At 48.9% G+C, this 21,398-nt stretch overlaps 6 protein-coding genes across 6 annotated transcripts; 3 read left to right on the forward strand and 3 right to left on the reverse strand.

Moving 5' to 3' along the window:
- Nucleotides 1–4,695: 4,695 nt before the first annotated feature.
- Nucleotides 4,696–6,627, reverse strand: N7479_006960 (putative sterol o-acyltransferase (APE2); the record flags this gene model as incomplete). Its single annotated transcript, XM_057254654.1, has 6 exons — nucleotides 4,696–4,722; nucleotides 4,796–4,837; nucleotides 4,895–5,150; nucleotides 5,208–5,915; nucleotides 5,986–6,429; nucleotides 6,506–6,627. The coding sequence occupies 6 exons, from the start codon at nucleotides 6,625–6,627 to the stop codon at nucleotides 4,696–4,698; spliced, it is 1,599 nt and encodes a 532-aa protein (XP_057108516.1).
- A 765-nt stretch (nucleotides 6,628–7,392) lies between these two features.
- On the forward strand, nucleotides 7,393–10,199 carry N7479_006961 (AP-1 complex subunit gamma; the record flags this gene model as incomplete). The annotated part of the gene is made up of 5 exons (XM_057254655.1): nucleotides 7,393–7,402; nucleotides 7,473–7,596; nucleotides 7,653–7,841; nucleotides 7,893–10,029; nucleotides 10,104–10,199. 5 exons carry the CDS (start codon nucleotides 7,393–7,395, stop codon nucleotides 10,197–10,199), a joined length of 2,556 nt encoding a protein of 851 aa, XP_057108517.1.
- Nucleotides 10,200–10,863: 664 nt separating this feature from the next.
- Nucleotides 10,864–12,362, reverse strand: N7479_006962 (putative nucleotide-sugar transporter; the record flags this gene model as incomplete). Its single annotated transcript, XM_057254656.1, has 4 exons — nucleotides 10,864–11,137; nucleotides 11,200–12,081; nucleotides 12,144–12,220; nucleotides 12,279–12,362. The coding sequence occupies 4 exons, from the start codon at nucleotides 12,360–12,362 to the stop codon at nucleotides 10,864–10,866; spliced, it is 1,317 nt and encodes a 438-aa protein (XP_057108518.1).
- A 594-nt stretch (nucleotides 12,363–12,956) lies between these two features.
- Nucleotides 12,957–17,577, reverse strand: N7479_006963 (uncharacterized protein; the record flags this gene model as incomplete). The annotated part of the gene is made up of 3 exons (XM_057254657.1): nucleotides 12,957–14,303; nucleotides 14,360–17,282; nucleotides 17,363–17,577. The coding sequence occupies 3 exons, from the start codon at nucleotides 17,575–17,577 to the stop codon at nucleotides 12,957–12,959; spliced, it is 4,485 nt and encodes a 1,494-aa protein (XP_057108519.1).
- A 57-nt stretch (nucleotides 17,578–17,634) lies between these two features.
- Nucleotides 17,635–18,068, forward strand: N7479_006964 (uncharacterized protein; the record flags this gene model as incomplete). Its single annotated transcript, XM_057254658.1, has 2 exons — nucleotides 17,635–17,681; nucleotides 17,756–18,068. The coding sequence occupies 2 exons, from the start codon at nucleotides 17,635–17,637 to the stop codon at nucleotides 18,066–18,068; spliced, it is 360 nt and encodes a 119-aa protein (XP_057108520.1).
- A 1,107-nt stretch (nucleotides 18,069–19,175) lies between these two features.
- On the forward strand, nucleotides 19,176–21,283 carry N7479_006965 (LMBR1 domain-containing protein; the record flags this gene model as incomplete). The annotated part of the gene is made up of 2 exons (XM_057254659.1): nucleotides 19,176–19,483; nucleotides 19,549–21,283. 2 exons carry the CDS (start codon nucleotides 19,176–19,178, stop codon nucleotides 21,281–21,283), a joined length of 2,043 nt encoding a protein of 680 aa, XP_057108521.1.
- Between the last annotated feature and the right edge of the window lie 115 nt (nucleotides 21,284–21,398).

A 21,398-nucleotide genomic window follows, 5' to 3' on the forward strand; every position in this document is an offset into this window, starting at 1 on the left:
TTCAACCATGAAACCCATGAAATACGATCACATACGACAACTCACGCCTACAATATGCTTTGCATTTTACGTTTAACATGATCATTTTTTTTCGATCTCATTAAGGAGTCGGTGGGCAATTCTCCGCTTTTCGCATATACGTCTATCCCGAGCTTCGGGATGTTTTTTTTTGTTTTTTTTTGGGGGGGGGCGGGGGGTGCAACTTTGATTTCCATTGGTGTCACCTGCTCTTTTCTCTCGGCTGCACGGGGATAAGCAGACCAGGACCGGGGTGTATCTTTGTTAATGCCGTTGGCGCATTATGGCGGGTATGGGTGTGGATGGTGTGTTGCATCTATCTTGCCTCAAATCCTGCACTTGTGGCGTATGAAATTGTTTTGTCAGGTTCTGTTTACTACTGACTACGGTTTTATTTCTCAGTGTCTTTTGTCTTTACGTTTTTTTCTTTTTTTTTTCTTGTCTTCTTTTTTTACGCTCCTCCCGGGCTATTTCTAGATACTCTGTGGACTATTTTGTTGGGAAAATCCTATTAACGAATAACGCTTTTCATATGATGATATGTCATAACTTTGATCCTCGGTTGGTTTCTTTGTTTACTCTGTCTTTCTTTCGCGTTGTAAGACGGATATGTTGGTTGGGTTGGGTTGGGTTGGGCTGGAATGGGCCACGGAAAGTGGCAGAGAAAGCCTTATAAGTTTGTGTATGGTGATTGGATTTTCTAAGAATAGACTGTTGATGTATTAAAGAAAATTTCTTCGATCGATGCAACCTTGAGAATGTTTTAAAACACTGTAACTACTGCTACTGAGCTGTTATATTATTGGGGGCTGTTAAGCCTCGTTGGACTGTCAAAGGTCGAAGCTCGATGAATTTGATTGTCGTTTCCTCCCCTTAGAAACCAACCAACTTAATGAAAGAAACTTTCATTATGATCATCACTGGCCGTTCAAGAGTCAATAGTCCGACACGTGTTTGTAGGAAAACTTTTATTTAACCCAACGTGGTTCCAAGATTGACCTGGATAGAGGAGGATGGGCCCCCACACTAGATGCGACCTGCTCAAAAGAGAGATGTAGTATTCCGGTGAGCCTATCGAGGAAGATGACGACAATTAAGTGGGTAGTTGAGATCTAGCGCACCTATCAAGGGATAATGGCGAGGTGTAATGACGACAAGGCTTTAGATATCTCATCGCCTAGGCATATGATTCACGCAATTTCTGCTCTCGGTTGTTTGAACTAGGTGTTTATTTGATATCTCAATTCTCTAAATATAGTAGACTAAATTTTAGGCATACTGGTGCATTTTATTACTGTTAGACTGTCTTCGCCACGACATAACTCGACTTGCAATGACAAGTTCTGCAGGATAGGAGATTAGATCGCTCCCAAAGCCCAGGCCACCGCAAGTAATTGGGCTGTCTGTGTTGCATGTTTGTATTTTTAAGATCATAAGTTCCCGGAATACTAAGTAATTGATGTATGTTGTCTAGCCATACTACTGGCCAACACTGAATTTGGCTGGAACAGAATCCCACGGAAGCATTTACATGGATGGCAGTAGAATTCTCTAAGTATCCGACTTTGTCAAGTTTTCCAGGTGGGTTTTTACAAATAGAGTACTTTCTATCTGTTTCCACAGGGGTCTTCTATGGGTTGATGACAAGTCATACAGTTCAGGCCTAATAATATACCCCCATCATCTTGTAACTTCACGGGTTATCACTTCTGGTTGTTCCTATATCCCTTGCTTGCGAACAGACTGAGCGTTTGTTTGTTAGGTCCAGGGTATAGGTACCCTGGTTTCCATACATGAAATATATCATGGTTTCTTCTTCTCCTTCCCCGATTTCTTAGCAGCAGTAGCCACAACACTCGGAATACTAACCGTCATATCACTACTTTTATACTTCGCTCTATATTCGAAAGTATAAATTTTTCTCAATAATTTCGTCATCTGGTTCCTTGTCGCAAACTATACAACCTTGTAACATTGGTGGTAACAATTACCTTTACTCTTCCTTATGGAAAGCATGCTTCACACTTGGGCGCTATAAGGCAACTTTTGTCACAATAGAAAGAGGTGTAATAAATAGCCCGACATCCGAGGATTTTTGGGGGGCAGATTAGCTTTAGCTTTGTTTACGTAGCTTGAATACTCTGGTATAAATAACATTATACAGTTTCTTCTCATGCTTGTCGAAAGCAAGCCTTGTGGGATGGGACTGACGAACGCAGTTTAATGTCGTAACACTGCTGAGTATTTGTATTAAAGAGGCAGATAATCTAGGACCCGTTAGAATCAGGAAAGGGTAAGCATGGAGCCCGTGATGGACAAATAAATGGATGTGTCCCACAAGAACTGGCCATAAAATGTCTTGTTCCATGTCCTACTGCTGTGATCCATCCATGGATGTGTGAACGCATATGTAATGGCGCATGTAGACTTCGGGTTTCTAGAAGGGATAAACCTATGGTCCCCCGAGTTGACAGACTCCAGGGTTACGCACGGACATACGCCACGACTGTGGGTTCGACGGGTATCTGCAGATCCCCCGCAATTTCGGGGTACCGTCGATGCGACTCTCCACCTCGGAATGAACCTTGGAATATCGAATTAGAACCCATCTTAGACGCTAGATAGCGGTCCCACATGAGAGAAGACATTCCATCCGTAGACACGGCGTACTTAGGTTGAGTTACTGGAGACAGTATCAGCCCTATATATTTTCTCGCTTGTACCGAAGTACATTTTTTTAAGGGATTTGATCCTGCACATAAGTTGTAAAGTACAGTGAAAGTAAACGAAAGGGGAAGGTAGGCTGTAAGTTGAAGAGGGAAAGAGCAAAAAAGGAAATTGGGTGGTTTGTTTATAGGTCATTAAAGAAGCTCGACCTAGAGAAGGCACGACCTGGGGTTATCATAACCTTGAAGGTCTCATTGATTTCTTAAAATACAAAGGACTTAAAGCTATTCTTTACTCCATTCTCGTGATTTTTTTTTTCCATGAGTGATTTGGCTTAATTTGGCTTGGTTTAACTGTTGAATTGATTTCCCTTGGGTTGAGTACATTCAACGCAGACAGAATTCCCCTTGGCGCGTCTTAACAGTGGCTTGAATGATTGCCACAGATCTCCTAATTTCTATATTAGCCTCGAATTCCCCGCGTATCTGATGATTGGTTCTTCTGGTGTCGAGTGGCCTTGGCCAAATCCTCTTTCTCCATATCAGAGCCGTTAGAGACCCCCCCTCGAGCTTGATCCCTGTTTCCCGTCTTTCTAGTATGCTTTGCGGGAACACTCACCAACGCCTGGGTAGGTCCAGATTTTGTTCTATTTTGGCGCAATAAACAACCGGGTACCGAATATGGACTTCAAGGCTCGACCCGCCACTATTCCAGCATCTCTCTAGATATCTCCAAGTTTGTTACCAACCTGGTAGTATTTTCTTACAATTTTGCCCTTGTAGGCAGGCATTAAGATGCTCAACCTTTTTTCATGAATTGAAGTAAACCCCAGCTTCAAAATATTTATTATCACTCCTGTTGCGCACGGGTGGCTCTTCGCTCATTGTATTCGACACTGACGGAGCATTTCCAAAGATTGCAACTACTTGATTCCACGTCACTCGCTGGCTTTGGGGATGCAAACGCCCCACTGGAAGCTACTATAGGATAGGTTTCGTTTCGTGACATGCGTGTTCGCAATAGAAGAGCAAAGTGTCCACGATCTAATTATAGGTGCCAATCAGATTTCCCCAGGACTCACTTACATGATGTTTGATACACCATGCGAAAAGTACCACAAAGTTTTACCAGGCACTGAACAAAGTGATATACAGCACATCGGTCTCCTTATACACCATGATCATCTCTGATACTACTCATGACCCCACCAAAGATACATTCTGGACCACGTCATCACTTGATTTCACTAAATATATATCATCTAACTTCTCTATTTCGGGCTACCCCATTTCTTTGTCGTATGTGCCTAAAGCCCAGAAGATGTGAGCAATAGGAGCTACATTTGAACCTCATTATGAACGACTAAATACTCATTCAACGTAATAATTTGAGACAAATTAACCAAATCGGGCGTACTGCTGAATAAAGCTGCTTTGGCTGAAGTGCCATGGTAGACTAATCTGCCACCGGTGGCATTTTCTTATATAACAATTCTTTTAGATATTGGTAGCCTCAGCTTCACGTCCTACATTTCGAGGTAACAAGTTAACAACAAGAATATACTCACATATCTAACGCATACTAGACCTTATGAGCCTGCCGTTCCCTATTGATAGAACAACTTTCTAAGCTTGGGGTGAGGACAACAGATCCTCCCAGCCAAGCATCCATGTTCGAGGGTCAATTGATCAGCGAATTTTTCTTGGTAATGACCAGCCATCAAAACAATATCCAATATTACTTGTCGGACCAAATGGATATTCACACTATCCCAATCCTACCTTCCTTTTTACGACAGTACAAAGTAGTACACTTCATTACAGGTAATATCAATGTCAAAGCTCATTACTGAGACGGAGATAACCGAAGCTATATATAACCTTGAATAGGAGAAATTTATCAACGATATCATATATTAATAACAAACCGCCAGGGTCCCATGTCTTCCTCGGCCAAATTTACTTCTTGCTAGCTTGCTATGTCCAGGCGCATGCGCACCAAATGTATGTCCTAAACCAGGACGTATAATGCACACATCTAAGGAGCAGCCAGGGTTAGAGCCAAATATACTAGGATGTTATATATCACAAAGTGGAGGCGTAGAGCTTACCATAGACAGGCCCAAGATCATTGAGAACCAGAAGAAAGCATTCTAGGAAGAAAGTCAGTGAGAACCGCAAAATATCAAGACAAATGAATATCATCTTACATTGAGGATTGTCCGGCCACGGAAAAAACGAGACTTTTGAATCGCAACAATAGGTAGCTGGAGCATCATAGCCAGGAAACCGTATCCCCGAAGCTTCTTGGTGATGCAGCTCATGACAAGCTCGTGGAATATAGAGCTGACCAGGAATGTGATGACCATAGCCACAGGTTGGGAGAAGGTAGATCGGGAGGGCCAGTAGACGTGGCGGAAGAGGAAGTGGTGGACAGGGACATTCCACTCGCGTGAAAATTCCATCCTACGTAGAAACTGGTTAACCAAATTACCCTAACGTATAACCGCAATTTCAACTTACCAGTCACAGGAATTCCACCAGTCTGAATAGAAATGACGGTCAGCGAACCGAGTCAGCTCTGCAAATGCACCCAGCACATATTCAAAGATGACGAGGAACACCAGCAGGAAGATGATCATGAAGGGAAAGAGGAGCATGCTGATGGTTTCGGCAAGGATGAGAGCCTTGTCTGTGACGTTGGAGAAAAGACGGAGTTGGGCGCTGGCCTCCGCCAACACGGGGACGATAAATTCCTCGCTTGTCAGGGTGAGTAGGAAGATACAACCAAATACAGCAGCGGCCTTCCAGCCAATTTCTGACCAGCGTCGCTCTAGTCTGCGGGGATACTCTAGCTCATAGCAAAGGGTCGGACAAAAGAGGAAGTCAACATAGTTCCCAACGCGCAGGTTCTGCGGGTATGAGATGTTGCCTAGCGGGGAGGTCAATTCTGTGGCCAGATCCTCGCGCAGCCTCTCCAATGGCTCTGTGGACTGATCTTCGTCATGCTGCTTCATTGATGGCCGGCGTCGGTGTATCTCCGGGTAATGAATGGCAGTCGGGGGCTCAGGTGATTTTGAGCCTGGCTTATCGAGGGAGGCAAGGCGTCGCTCTGTCTCGCTGAGATGCCCATTATAGAAAGCGTATGAATGAAGTTTCATTAGAATGGTCAGAGTATGCAGCGTAAAGAACACCTGCGCAGTCCAGGTCCATCGCATCATGAAGGGCCAGCTGTTTTTTTTAAAAAAAAAATTATCAGCCATCCTCCGGTTCCCAGTATTCAAACAAGTCACAAACTCACTTTATCCATAGAACCAACCAAAGTGCCTCACCCAAGCTTTGTAAGATCATACCCCCGCGCGACCATCGCAGCCACCGCGGACCACCCCGCCACAGCCGGTGCATAGGCAGGACAAGCGCTGAGCTTATCACCATAGCCGCATCGCTGAGCCCCATCCCCCACACATTTTCTGTCAAGAGACTCCAAACACGGACCTGTAGGGGGTATCCGGTATCCTTAATATTGCGCAAGACACTGGTCCCGACCATGATGGCCAAGCCAATCCAAAAAAGAGTAAAGAACCCTCGGAAATTATGATAGTCGCTATCAGGATCGAAGTGTGACACACGGGGTACATAGTCTATAGTATAAAACAGGCGATTGCGGGCGCGGACTTGCTTCCTCGCGGTCGAGATCGAATGCGCTGACGGGGGAGCATCTTCGGCAACAGGAGTTGAGCGGCCACTGCGGATACGACAAACAGATTAGCTATTGTCCTAAATCCGGTCCGATCGGGTCGTGCAAATTGAGGGCCAACTACCTTGTATCCTGGGCTTTCTCCACTGGAAGGGGGAGAGTCATATCGGACTTGCCATCAGGCTGTATCGGCACAGCGCGCGGCCGCAAACTTGCAGATTCATTCTGGGAGACGGCACTAGACATCCTATATGGACACAATTGTAGAATCAGGGGGTTTGCACATCGAAGTTACTGAAGTGGAAACTTGGAAACACCTAGGATTATATGGATTATGTGGAGTCAGCCCTGTTTGGCTTTGTTTTGTCGAGACTCCGAGGAAACCGAAATCACGGACCACTACGTCAGACTTCCTTTATACAACAAGTTAGTCGTTACATATGTATAAAATACTACTGCATGCATGTTGAACTAGGCAGCTGTATTAGAGAGACAAACTGTTGATTTGTTGACAGATTTACATTTCAGAACGTTTTTATATAGTGAATGTACTCTCAAGTTAACCGCAGCCTTTCTGTCCAGTAAAACATGCATCTATAGCTCCAGACATCCCCTTTATATGCCTGTATTGTCTGTACCCTACCTCGGTGGTAATTTGCAACTTGAAGGTTCCGAGGTGCCGACCTCGGAATCTGCCACTTATGTCATACTTTCTGCCTCAGGCTCACAATAAAGGCGGTGTGGTGGGTGGGTATCAAAGAGTCAGGTGATTAAGGGTAGTTCGGGCTAATCTTCTTCCATACTAGTGCCCCATGCCAAGATGCCAGGTCGACTGCCATGAGGAATAATAATACAACAGTCCAGACCTCCAGACCCAACAGCCTAGACACTTCTTCGTTTCATTAGTTTTATGAGCGCGGTGCTTGGCTTACCTGCTTGCGCCTGACTTTATCCCTTCTTCTCCATTGAATATCTCTCCCCCTCGCCCCGTCGGGGGTCCTTCTAGCCGCCATGTCTTCCCGTAAGTGCTGCCCGCCGCCCCTCCTCTCCCCTGAGATGCACTCTGACCACGCAATCCGATTTATCTACAGTCAAGCAATTCATCCGTAATGTCCGATCAGCGAAGACCATCGCAGATGAACGTGCAGTTATCCAAAAAGAAAGCGCCGCTATTCGCGCCTCGTTTCGAGAAGAGAGTCATGACTCTGGCATCCGGTACGCTGCAGCATCCACCTCAATCGATTACTCGATCAGGCTTTAACAATTGATAGGAGAAATAATGTCGCCAAGCTCTTGTATCTGTTTACTCTCGGAGAACGGACTCACTTCGGCCAAATCGAGTGTCTGAAACTACTCGCCTCGCACCGATTCGCTGACAAGCGGTTGGGGTATCTGGGGACCATGCTGTTACTAGATGAGAACCAAGAAGTGCTAACACTCGTGACCAATTCTTTGAAAAAGTAAGTCTCACTGCAGTTGACTCGGTTAGTCCTGTGCTAACTAAAATGTAGTGACCTTAACCACTCTAACCAATATATCGTCGGTCTCGCTCTATGTACCCTCGGAAACATTGCCTCGGTTGAAATGTCTCGTGATCTGTTCCCCGAAGTCGAAACCCTTATGTCGACCGCCAACCCTTATATTCGACGGAAAGCAGCGATCTGTGCCATGCGGATATGTCGCAAGGTTCCGGACCTGTATGAGCACTTCCTCGAGAAAGCTAAGAACCTGTTGTCGGACCGGAATCATGGCGTCCTTCTCTGTGGTTTGACACTGGCGATTGATCTATGTGAAGCGGAAGAAGAGGATGATGAAGAAGGTGGACCCACGGGAGTGATCGAAATGTTCCGGCCATTGGCAGGAGGATTGGTTCGAGCTTTGAAGGGGCTGACAACCTCCGGGTATGCTCCCGAACATGATGTGTCCGGTATCACAGATCCTTTCCTTCAAGTCAAGATTCTTCGGTTCTTGCGTGTATTGGGTCGGGGAGATGTGGCCACCAGCGAATTGATCAACGATATCCTGGCCCAGGTGGCCACCAATACAGATTCCTCAAAGAACGTCGGTAACTCTATTCTTTATGAGGCCGTTCTTACGATTCTGGATATTGAAGCCGACTCCGGTCTGAGGGTGCTGGGCGTCAATATTCTCGGCAAATTCTTGGCTAACAAGGACAATAATATCCGTTACGTTGCGTTGAACACCCTGAATAAGGTCGTTGCAATTGAACCAAATGCAGTGCAGAGACATCGTAACACGATCTTGGAATGCCTGCGGGATCCTGATATTAGCATTCGCCGGCGAGCGCTCGATCTCAGCTTCATGTTGATCAATGAAGATAATGTGCGGGTACTGGTGCGGGAACTGCTGGCCTTCCTGGAGGTGGCCGACAACGAATTCAAGTCCGTAATGACGACACAGATAGGCATAGCGGCCGATCGGTTCGCACCCAACAAGCGCTGGCACATGGACACCATTTTGCGGGTTCTCAAGCTGGCTGGGAACTACGTCAAAGAACAGATCCTGTCCTCATTCGTCCGTCTTATTGCGACTACCCCTGATCTACAGACCTACGCAGTACAGAAGCTCTACTCGTCATTGAAGGAGGACATCTCACAAGAGGGTCTCACACTGGCTGCGACATGGACCATTGGTGAATATGCCGATAGCCTACTTCAAGGTGGTCAGTACGAGGAAGAGGAACTGGTCAAGGAGGTTCGGGAGAATGATATTGTCGACCTCTTCACCAACATTCTCAACAGCACCTACGCCTCCCAGATTGTTGTCGAATACATCATCACTGCATCCATGAAGCTTACTGTGCGCTTGTCTGATCCCGCTCAAATTGAACGCCTACGCCGTTTGCTTTCCAGCCGAACCGCGGACCTGAGTGTAGAAATTCAACAGCGTGCCGTTGAATACACTAACCTTTTCGGCTACGACCAAATCCGCCGTGGTGTGCTCGAGCGAATGCCCGCGCCTGAGATCCGTGAGGAACAACGGGTACTAGGTGCTACTCCTGCTGCTAAGAAACGCCAGAGCAAGCTTCTCCGTGGCAAGTCCACAGCTAAGGTCGCCAAACCTGCAGAGCATGACCTACTCCTTGACCTGGTTGGCGGATCCGACGCCCCTGTTACGAGCCCTACCTCAAACGGATCGAACACCGCCGATCTGCTGGCAGACATTCTTGGCGGAGACTCGGGCATGTCATCTCCCTCGCCAGGGCCTGCTGCCCAAAAGAACCCGAACAGTGCCATCATGGATCTGTTTGGCTCCAGCGGTCCTTCGTCATCACCTCAGCCCACACAGCCCACATCTGCCTCGATGGATCTGCTGGGTGCAGGAGGCTTGGGTGCCTCTACGCCTTCGCCCTCCGTCTCTCCCGCACCTGTCACTGCTTCGACCCCTGCACACACCGCGCTGAACAAGGACGGTCTCGTCCTTACCCTGCAGGTCCAACGAAGCGGCAACAACGCCCAGATTCTGGCTCGTTTCCGCAATGACTCCAACTTCGACCGATTCACCAGCGTCGGCTTGCAAGCTGCCGTGCCAAAGAGCCAGCGGTTGCAGCTGAGCGCAATCAGCAAGGCTGATCTAGATGCCGGCGACGAGGGCACACAATCAATGCGTGTGACCGCTCTGAATGGGGTATGTCCTTTTTTTTACTTGCTGTCTTATACCTTTCCTTTCTTTTGGGTCTCAAACTAACTTATTTCCTCCAGGGTCTTCCTGCCAAACTTCGCCTCCGTCTTCGTGTCACTTCCGCCCGCGATGGTGGAGATCCCGTCACCGACCAAGTGGACTGGTCCGAGCCGTAAATCAAATCGTTGGCAGTAATGCTAAAAGTTCATCCGAACGAATGTTTAATTTTTCCATGAACAGTCAAATCCAGTTCTATACACCCTAGTTTTCTTGCATCCTCTATGCTTTTGCTATTTATCTAGACTTTTGTTTGCCATTGATTTCCTTTTCTCTTGTATTGCGCTTCATTACTTGGAGAGAGGGATTGTTGTTATTGTACATGCTTCAGATGAAATTTTTAGCGTATGAGAAAGCATAGGGTATTGCATCGAGTCCATGTAGTTAGTGGCCCATAGAGAGTTACCAGTAGTGTGTTCCTATATGTGCTCATATGATAGTAGTATATGTTAAAGTGCATTGCAACAGCTATGTGCAGACTAAATCCGAAAAAAAAATAAGCCAAAAAAAAAAAACATTTAGAAAGCAAGGCTCTATAGCTTCAAAAGAGATTTCAGATCAACTGCAGCCTCCGCAAGAAAATCATAAAAGTCAGTATATAATACCCAAAAACAAAAAGGCAATTACATAACTCCATCGCAAGAAAACAAAGGAACACAAGGTCGTGTGATTTATCCAAAATCCAAGGCATGAGCCCAATCTATAAAGCAGAACCGGAATATACCGAGACGCCAGAATGGTATATAATATGGAGAGCAAGTCCAAAACAAGCAGCCAAGCTAATCAGATATGTTCAATGGGGCCTTCGGGGAGCAGCAACTCTCCCTCTCTCCGGTCACGGGGCAAACAAGCCTTGAGCGGAGGTTGGATGATATCATTGAACAGGAAAGTTCCATAGACAAGAAGCGCGAAGCCGACAACTTGAAGCCATTTGAAGGTCTCCCAGCCGAGTCCAAGCGATACAAGCCAGATAAAGAGCGTACGGCAGGTGTCGATTGTGCTACGGGAAGTAGCGGAGACATTGCGGGTGACAGACAGACCGAAGAAGTTGAAGCCACTGGAACAAACGTTAGAGACGGGGGTGAGAACAGGAGGCTGAGAAGCAAGATCAAAACATACCCGATACTGATCATGATAAACACGCTGGATATGGCAACATTGCGGTTATAGAAAACCTGGCGCAATCCCTCCTTGATATCAAAGTAGCCATATTGGCCGGCATCGGTCCTTCCAACAGCAAGATACATGACCACGATACCGACGACAGTAACCGAAAATCCGAACACACCTTCCCAACCCACGACCTGGATCGGGTCCATGGCGTAATTCTCCAGAATCCACTCCTCCAGCACAAACTGCGAGGCTGTGAAGATCTGCGCGGCAGCAATAAGCAGCACACCAATGATAGCCTGGACAGCCTCGGGAGTCCGAGCAACATCACGCGCCTGCATAAGAGCATGCGAGGCCGCATCGACAACACCATCCTGGGTGATATCATGGCCTGACTCGCCACTGAATAGAGCTCCAGAAAGACCCACAATAGCCACACCTAGGACGACGATGAAGAGTGCGCTCCACTGGTATAAATGGAGTTTCTTGCGCAGGAATAGGACACTGAACAGGCCTACGAAGAGGACAAGGGCGCCCCGGGTCATTTGGTAGATACTGGCTGCCACGAAGAGGAGACCCACGTTCATGAGGGTCGTGCCGGCGATGTCGCAGCTCGACGGCGCTGCAAGAAGTAGGGTCTTCCATCCGCGGAGTGGGATGCGGCTGTCATCTTCGGCCAAGGGCTTGGGGTGTCTGCTGTCGCTATCGAGTCCATCGACGATATGGTCATCTTCGGGATCGATTCCGTCGTCATCGCCGTTTATCGGATGATATCCGCCAGTTAGGAGGGGTGAGGGGTCACTAGATAGGCGTGGTGCGATGTATTGGCGGTAGATGAAGTTCAAGGCGACAACTAGCCAACAGCCCATTTCACCTACAAACATTACGGCTCTGTGTTACCGGCTAGGTGTCAGCATTAATCGCTAGTGTCATGAACGCGAGGTGAAACCTACGTTTGAATTACCGGCTGCTCAAACAGCTTCCGCTGGCTTGGATCTGGAGAATCGCAGTTCCGCACGCATTGCATATCCTGTTCAAGATGGGGCGATAAGTTCGTGTCCCTGTGTAGATCTGAATCGAGGACGAACCTGATACTTGTTGAGAATAGTGTTGCACACTCCGGTCACGAGCATCATCGTGACCAGAAAGGGAATGAGGGCATTGTTTGCCATCTTGTCCCACTGTGATTCAATAAAAGTTACTCCAAGTGTCAAGCCCTGGAGAGGATCCAAAGATGAAGTGATCAGAAGGGAGGCCAAGTGAGGAGACAAAGCGGAGATAAGGTTATCGGAGCTTGGCAGCTGATAACATTTGTCACGGTACCTCGAGGTACCCGACATCAGTTTTGGCCTCACTTTGGCCTCATTTTGGCCTCACATTTGACTTCTACATGTACTCTCAAATCCTACATATGTATAAACTTCAAGATTTCCAAAAAAAAAAAAATATTAAGATATTCCAAATGAATAAATAATCCAGTTAAAAACCTCATCCCGCGGGTTTCTCCCCCCAAAACGCCATCGCTGAGGCCAACGGACAATCCAAAAGTCCAGAAATAATTAGAAACCCAAAAGTTGGATCCCCAAGGATCACAGGAAATTAACCAGGAGCCCTGCATAGTGTACAGACGCATCGCTCCTGAACCGTCGTATATACGCTGGAAACAAAGCCGCCGAAATAAAATGTCTCATAAACTCAGTCCCTCTTCATGTAGAACTAGCGCTGTGTGCTGTGTACATGGATATTCTCAATACAAGCCAGGAATTTCACTTAGGCATGCGAATTCTGATGCCTTCCCTCTCGTAGCGCGCAACAGCATCCCAGTCAACCTCAAGCTGGCCCATGGGTCCGATGCCCTTGACCTGGATCTCAGGCGGGATACGCATCCTCTCTGCAGCCAGTTGAATGGACTCATCGTCCCAAGGTTCATAAAACCTCTCTAAGAAAGCTGCCTCCTGGGCCTCATCTGGAGGAGTCAGACTAGCAAAAGCAGCCCAGTCATCATCCACCGGGGTAGCTTCATTGATATCGAAGTCCTCAAGTGAATCATAGCCCAGGTGAGGCAGATCCTTGCTCGCGAGATTTGAAAAGGTATCATGGATTGTGTCAAGTGAAGTGGGACAATCTGCCCAGGGGTCCTTCGTGTCGCTTTCCTCCAGTTTGATGACATCCTTCTTTCCATCCTTCTCAACAGGCTTCGTTCCCTTGAGAGACGACAACTGCGGGGTGGGCAGCTGAGTTGATGGAGCAGGAGATGCAGTCTTGGCTCCGAATTGGCTAGTGACCCTAGCCATAGGCGTGTTGTTAGAAATGAGAGGAGTAGCAATACTTTGTTTCGTGGGAGAAGCTGTTGCATTAGGCTTGATGGAAGGTGGCACGGGTGCGGGTGTGGCTGTCTGCTGGGTTTCCAGGCTATCATTGGGGTTCAGTCCAAGACCCATCGAGATACTTTCATGGTAATATTTGAGAGGATCCTCGATCACCTCTTCTTCCTCAGGTTGATGGCATTCTTCAACGTGCTTGTCCAAGACGGCTTGCGTAGGGAATCCTTGGTAGTGGTGCTGACACTCGACTACACTGCATTTGAAAGCATCTGCCATTGCTGCAGCATTGGACGTGGCGTCCGCCACCGCTTTGTTGTATTTTGCCGCTGCGCCAGGAGTTGCAGTTGCTTGAATTGGAGAAGATGCCACGCCATGAGACTGCTTTCGCTTTTTAGGAGGAGGCAGTTTGAGATTCTCAGGGGCAAGTCCGCCTGGGGCGTATTGGGGGACGCCCCTGGGAGATGGAGCCGCGAAAGGTGCAGTTGGGACATTTGCCACTGACTGGCTAGAGGCGCGTCGGGCCCGTTGGAGGGCCTCTTCCTGTGCCTGCAAATGCTGCAAGTTGGTCGCGTTCAGTGCTGGCATGTTACCTTGCAATGCCTGGGCGTTGGAGCCAGGGGGTTGGGAGACGCTAGGACGTTGACCTTGTTGTTGCATGCGAGAAATCATCACTGTGAACAACTTCCGCATAAAAAGGATTGCACCAGTGAGGTAATCTGAAGAAACCGTGAAATGATCATTCACAACCCAGTCCGGCGAGGGCTTGAACTGCCTCATCAATTGGATACGCTAAGTGAGATCAGATTAGTAAACAAGTAAACAATATTCTTCAAAGGAGAGCTTACCATGGCGAGAAGATTCTTCACATTCTTCTCCTGGCCTTGCATCTTTGCAAACCACTGTACAAGGGCATCCAATCGGCCAAGAACATCCAAGGCATCACGTAGTTGTTTAGTCATGGCGGCCTTCTGTTCTGGCGAGACAGGCATGGGCTTTGCAGGTGGAGCGTTCTTGGCGATGTCATTATAAACCTCCATGACCTGCGGTGGTAGGTTCCTGTTCCATGCCTCCTCCGCAGCAGCCCTGCTGAGTACCTGACCCCGACTTTGAGACTGTTGCCTCCGCATGTGAGCCTCAAACTGAGCTCGCTGATGAGGAGGCATTTGTGCAAGCTGTTCCTGCGTGAACGGGAGACCTGGACGCTGGGGGGTTGTCCCTGCGGCGCCTGGGACAGCCACAGGCTGGCTCATCTGGGGTGTAGTTGTGACTCGGGCTTCTGTGGAATCATCTGCACTAGGTCTCTTCTTTGAGGGCTGCTTCCCGGTAGCACCCTTGGAAGCTTTAGCTGCGGCCGCAGTCTGGGTCTTTGCATTCGCCGCCTGGGGAGTCGATTGCGGGGGTTGGGGATGCTGTGGCTTGATTTGTGGAATAGGCTGTGCTGCAGGAATAGGAGGTTGCGCCGGCGGTTGACTTAGCTGCCCAGGCTGCGTGCTTCCTTCAAGTTGCATTGCTCGGTTCTGTGCAGCCTGCATCATCTGCTTTTGGCGGTTTTGGTACAGAATCTTTTGAATCTGCTCATCGGTGAAGTTTGCCGCCTGGTGTCCAAACTTTTGGCGAGCCATCTGGATGTCTTGAGCGGAGATTTGCCGCATAGCTGCCATGTTGATAGCAGTGGGTTGTTGACCAGGAGGGAAACCTTGGGCGTTCGCAAACGGAGCCTGGGTGCTTTGGAATGGGGTTGCCGCTGAACCCTGGCCATTCTGGTCTCTGACTTGATTCGTGGAGGCTGAGAGTAGTTGACCAAGATGAAGCTTTTGGAGCATCATAAGGCGCGGGAGGTCGTTGGGACTTGCAACTTGAGGGTTCGAAATTGCCCACTGTTTGAGTTGGCCCCATGATTTTACGTTGTTAGGAACTTGCATCGAGGTGCCATTCATGTTCAGAATAGAGGGTGGGAAAGACACGCGGTCCATTTGCTTGCCCTGCTCAGGAGTCATCTCCACGCCGTTGTTTTGCTGCCGTAGCAGTTGGAGCTTATAGGCCTCATTCTGGCGTTGTTGACGTTGCTGTTGAGTCATTTGCTGGCCTTGGGGTATTCCCCCCGAGTTCAAATCCTGCGGGCCACCCATCGAGGCTCTCATCATGGCATTGCCCATCTGATTATTCATCATCGGTTGGGCTTGGCCTGGTTGAGGTTGCGGCTGTTGGCCGGGGTTGGCTCGGGCCATGTTGTTGAGAGCAGCACGGCGTTGCTGCATGATAAAAGCCCTGGCCTGTTCAGGGGGCATGCGAGCAAGTTGTTCCTGGATGTGGGGTGGGATGTTGGAAGGAATTTGGGGTGGGCCTTGCATCGCAGCCTGTCCTGCAACACCAGCTGGATGCTGGCCCATGTTCGCAGGTCGGGACGGTGGTCGAGCTTGAGCGGGCACCTGGACCGGAGACATCTGGCCCGGAGCCATGGGTTGGTTCAGCATTGGCATAACGGGGCTCTGTCCGTTTAGTTGCGGCTGCGATTGGGGTGTCAATTGGCTAGCATGGCCCGACATCGCCATCTGAGCCTTCTGGGCTGCTTGTGCACGCGCCTGAGCCTGAGCCTGGGCCTGAGACTGTTGTGCCTGGAACTGCATTCGATCCTGGGGAGTATTGGAACCACCCTGCAGATGCTGCTGGGCAAGAAACTGGGCCTGGGCGTTTGGGTTATTGGCGTTCATATTCACCTGGCTATTCTGGCCCATCTGTTGTGGGAACATATTGTTGTTATTATTCGGAAATGGGGCCTGGTTCATTTGCGAAGAGCTCGCAGGAACGACTAGCTGACCAGCCTCCTGTGAGCGCAGGCCATCTGCCTGCTGTCCCTGGATGTTTTCCACGTTGCCAATGAAGTTCGGGGGTTCCATCGTCTGGCCAGGATTTCCAGGAAATGCAGAATTACGTTGAAGGTTTAGCATGTTTTGAAGCATCTGTCGCTGGTGCTGAGAATTCATCATGGGGTCGCCCATCATATTACCATTCGCATCCACCCCAGCATTTGGCGCACGTGCCCCCATTTCCAGACGAGCGCGACGATGGCGTCTGATTTGGTTGAGGGCCTGCGAGCGGAAAAAATAGGTCATTGGCTCAAGATTTTTCCGTGCCAGGTATTGCCGCTGCTCGGGTGTCATGTTTGATAGATTCGATTTGATCTTCTCCATATCTTCCGGGCTAGTTTTGTTCAACATCTCGTTTGCCAGTCGAGAGACGTGGTCAAGATCTTGGGCTGAAAGCGTGCTGAGGTCGTCCACCATTGGAATGCCATTACCAGGACGTTGTTGAGCCCGCTGTTGCTGCTGCTGCTGCTGCTGCTGCTGCTGCTGCTGTTGTTGTTGCTGCTGCTGCTGCTGCTGCTGCTGCTGGATCATCGCCTGTGACTGCTGTTGCTGTCGTTGTTGCTGCTGCATTGCTGCCTGCTGGTTCTGCCCATTCATTCCCATTGCCATCTGCTGTTGGCCAGAAACCGGGGACGCTTGCATGCCCTGGTTGAGATGTTGTGGAAAGGCGCCTGGGATCTGATTTTGACCAGCACCCGTCTGGGGCATCATTCCACTTTGGTAAGCGACCGCGGCCTGTCTCTCTCGGGTGTTTCTAATGTGAAGAAGCTTCTCGTTGCATTCTTTCTCGTATTCGATCTTCTCGTTAGCTTTGGTGAATGCTTTTAATTCGAAAGCCATGGCCGCCTGGGCTGCTTGGTGGAGATCGATGCGAGGCTGGATCAAACGGAGAGAGGTGATCCTAATACCCGTAGAGGTTAGACCAGACCAGATAACAATGAAAGCGCAAAGAAAGTTTGTCAGGTAGAAAATGCAACATACATTTGATACACATTTGTCGCCCGAGTCTTGATTGGAACCTCTGCCTTCCAACCTCCATACGGTCCCTGGTTTTGCAACATTTGCGCAACATAGGTCATCATAGCTTGCACACTGTCATTCTTTGGGACCTGCATGTTTGCATTCATCCTCATCGCAGTGTTCGGGGCTGGCCGGCCAGGCCCCGCGCCCGGGTTGGGGAACTCTCCGGGATTCATAGCGGACACCCCATCAATGGGGGATCAATGGGTAATCCGCGAAGTGGTTTATTGAAGATGGGCATTCGCTGGAGTACCACGCGCGACTGTGTAGAGGTCGTAATGTTAGTGATAAAGACGCAAGGAAGGTGTTCAACACGGGTTGCTGATCAGCGGGAGGGAAAAAAAAGGTAAGCAGGTGCTGGTGTGGAACCGTAAGTCGAGTCGATCAGGGAGGGTGGGGATGGGTGGAAAATGGACGAAACGGAGGACAGGAGGGACAGGAGGGACTAGAGGGAACCAACACCCACCAACACAACGAGGAAAGCAAGGCGTTCGGGCACCAGCGTCAGATGGATTCAATTCGCTGGCTAGCACCTGATTGTGGCTTGGAGCGAATGAGAGCAATTGTAAGGTGGATGGGATCCGTGACAGGGATCATGCAGCTCTCAAGTCGCACCGGGCCTCAGTTGCTGTCCTCTCTCTACACAATGGGCAAGAAGATTTGGTAGGAGAGAAAGAAGGTACTTACTAAAAATTAGAATAACACTGAGACAAAGAGACGAGGTGCACAGATCTCGAGCTGGAATGAGGGGGGAAAAAGAAAGAAGTGGCGGTCGAGTGAACGAGATTATTATGTTTTTTTTTCGTATTAAATGAATGAGAATTGACAGAATGAAATCAATGGACTATGTTTTATTGAAACCATCCCATTGAGGGTTTTGATTTAAGATGAATAGAATATTAGAATAATAGAATAATGAAGATGAATGGGCGTATCAATAGGCTGGTATTAGGATGTATCTATTGGTATTGCAATCTTACTACTATTTAGGGGGTATCACAAGGTTAGCTCCCCAGGTACTTACGGTTTTGCCCGGGTTTTGACTACTTGTCCAAGTATCCTTTTGTACTAGTAGGCTGATGTCTCATTTATTACATGTATTACAAATACAGCTGGAAATCCCGCCTGACGATCACTCACGCCGTTAAAAAGCTCAAAACACGTCGTCATCATGTGTGGATCTTAACGCCATATTTTACTTTGTATCTTATAATAGGACAATTACTATGTAAACAGCATGGAATATGTATATAAGATAACATACTTAGTAATATATCATATCAGTACGAGAAATTGGAAGAAATTGGGGTTTTATTTACTGTTAAATCATCGCAAATCTTTACCCCCCGAAAATAAAGAAAAGAAAAGAGGGAAAAAAAAGGGATTCATTTCTCAAGATCGACGAGGCGTTCTAGCCCTGACCTGATCCGGAGGTATCAATTGGTTAGAAAATGTCAGGAGAGCTGTGACTGGGTATCAGGTACTCCACTATACACTTGAGCACACGACCAAACCAAAGTCCCCAGTACTTAATACGGAGTAATTTGACACGGTTAGTCAGAACTTAAGTCAGCCACTCTCCTGGCCCCAAAACGTCAACTCCCCTCCCCGGATGGCCTGTTCTATATATACACACTTCTTTCTACCTTTCAACAACTTTCTATATCCGGTCGCCTCTTTCATCAGCGTCTTGGATATACCGCCATGAGAAACGGCTGAAACTTCCCCCTTTTTTTTTTCTCTCTCTCTCGTTAGCTTTCGCTGTTTCCTCAGCATGTTCTCCGTATCCGTGTCGCCCATCTCGGTGGGCTCGAACGTCTTTTTCGCATTTGCCCTGTTCATCATCTCCGCGCTTGTGTTACTTCTCCTGCGACGGTTTCTCACTCTTCGCGCCACCCCCGCGTATTTAAGTATTCCTATATTCCTAGCTTTAGCTCTACCTGCCAGTGTCGTGCTCCTTGTGCCCATCGATTTGGCGTCAAGTTCGCGAGATGGATCTGGCCCTACAGCAATCTGGCTACCCGAGCGAATGGTTCTGGTTTGTTGGCGCATTGCCTACTGGCTAATCTTCGTTCTCACCTGGTAAGTATCCTGCGTCCTTCGACTTGATAAGGCCGTCACTCATTACTGTCTCTCTTATCTTACAGGGTTATCCTCCCATTACTCGGTGAATATGTTGACTCGGGATACCGTGAGCCGAAAGGCCGACTTATTTACTCTCTTCGATCGAACGCCAGGTATCAGTTAATTGTCCTAGGCTGTGCTCTGGTGGGGCTGATCTACGTTTCGATCTCAAATGGTTTCGAGTTCAGATCTATCAAAGGTCTCGTCATGGCATTGGCATACGTCTGGGGTCTCGTCCTTGCCATCTATCTCATGGGTCACGGTCTTGTTTCGATCCCGCGCAATCTGCTCCGAAATTCCAATGTGAGCGGTCGGCTACGCAGAATTCAGGCACATGCGCCCAAGGTGCACGATCGCCTAATGGACTCAGTCAATGAATTAGCGAATCTCAATAGCCAAGTCTCTCAACTACAGCGCCGTAAGACGGGTACTGCTCGTGACTTTCAAGAATGGATTGAAGAGCTTGGGGAAGGGCCCGGCCAACCCGACGTGCGGGCCCCGATTCTCGAGTCTCCGGATACATCCGCCACGATACCTTCTGTCATCACGGAGCGCTACCTGGCCGACCTTACCCGACGACTTCGGCGTGCTCGGCACATGAAGGCCCGATTTGTGGATGAGTGGGATCGACTGGTCCAGTTATCAGCCGATCTCCAAGCCATCATCAATTCTGCAGCTTCAAAGAAGCTCGAATTTGCACCGACCGCACGTCGACCATCCTGCATCCCCCGGGTGAAATTGCTCAGCCCGTACATGCGGTATCAGCTGTATTCCAACGTCATCCCCTCGGTTAGACTGGCATCTGGCGCGTTCTTCGCAGTGGCATCGGTCTGCATTGTTTGGTCGGAACTGATTAAGTCTTTGGCGCCCCATCTCTCCGCCGTGAGTCTGACCGTGGTCCCCAACTGGAAAGATGAGCCAGTTGGCTTCGGTGGTCAACTCATAGCCTCTGCCTGGCTATTATACATGTGTTCGGCGGCTCTCGTCGGTGTCAGTGATGTCAAGGTATGGGGAAACCGCGCACTTGTCCGTCGTAATACCTATGGCGAGAGTGCTTGTTGGTACGCTGGTCTCGTGGCTCGGCTGACGGTACCAATTGCGTACAACTTCTTGACCTTCCTGCCGAAAGAATTTCGGCGGAGCACCACTTTCTACGAATTCCTTGGTAAACTTATCAATTTGACGCCCCTCGGGAAAGGGTTTGATTTCATCTTCCCGATCCTCATCCTTCTACCTATCTGCGCAACACTGTTCAACCTGTACGGTCGCATCAAGAACATCTTCGGGTGCGGCCTCGCAGAGGATGATGACATCCACGATGTCGAAAACAACCCTGCGGGGTATGGCATGGGTGGCTGGCGTGAGGGTCGCGACCTCATTGAACGGGAATTGAACGGCTTCGGTTCTCTGGCAGTGTCCTCTCGTGGTAGTCGCTCAACTTGGGCGTCGGATCGTGAAGATGAAGGGTCTCCCGGCTCGTCCCGACTGCGAGTCCCGGCTGCGGAGGGCTCTCAGCCTGCCCAGAGGACAGTGGCTGCGCCTACTATTGTAGACGGTGAGGATGAGGAAGATGAGAACTTCTTCCAGTCCTTTGCGCATCGCGTGAAAAACACCTTTGATACTACTAATACTCCTCGGTGGTTCCAGGGCGAGCCATTCCGGCTTCCGCGCTGGATGTCGAGTGATAATGATACCACAGAAGAAGCTTCGGCGCTGTTTGGAGGTCGGGCTGTGCCTGGTCGTCTACGACTGGGCTGAACACTTGCATTGCGGTGTTTGGGTCTCTTCAACTGCTGGACAGTGTAATATACGTTGTTTTGTTTGTACATAGCTTAATTCTTTTTCCTTTGTCTCGGTTGCTTGGATACACCAG

This window comes from Penicillium vulpinum, assembly GCF_028829585.1.
Source record: "Penicillium vulpinum strain IBT 29486 chromosome Unknown utg000003l_segment0_segment0, whole genome shotgun sequence".
Classification (NCBI taxonomy): Eukaryota; Fungi; Ascomycota; class Eurotiomycetes; order Eurotiales; family Aspergillaceae; genus Penicillium; species Penicillium vulpinum.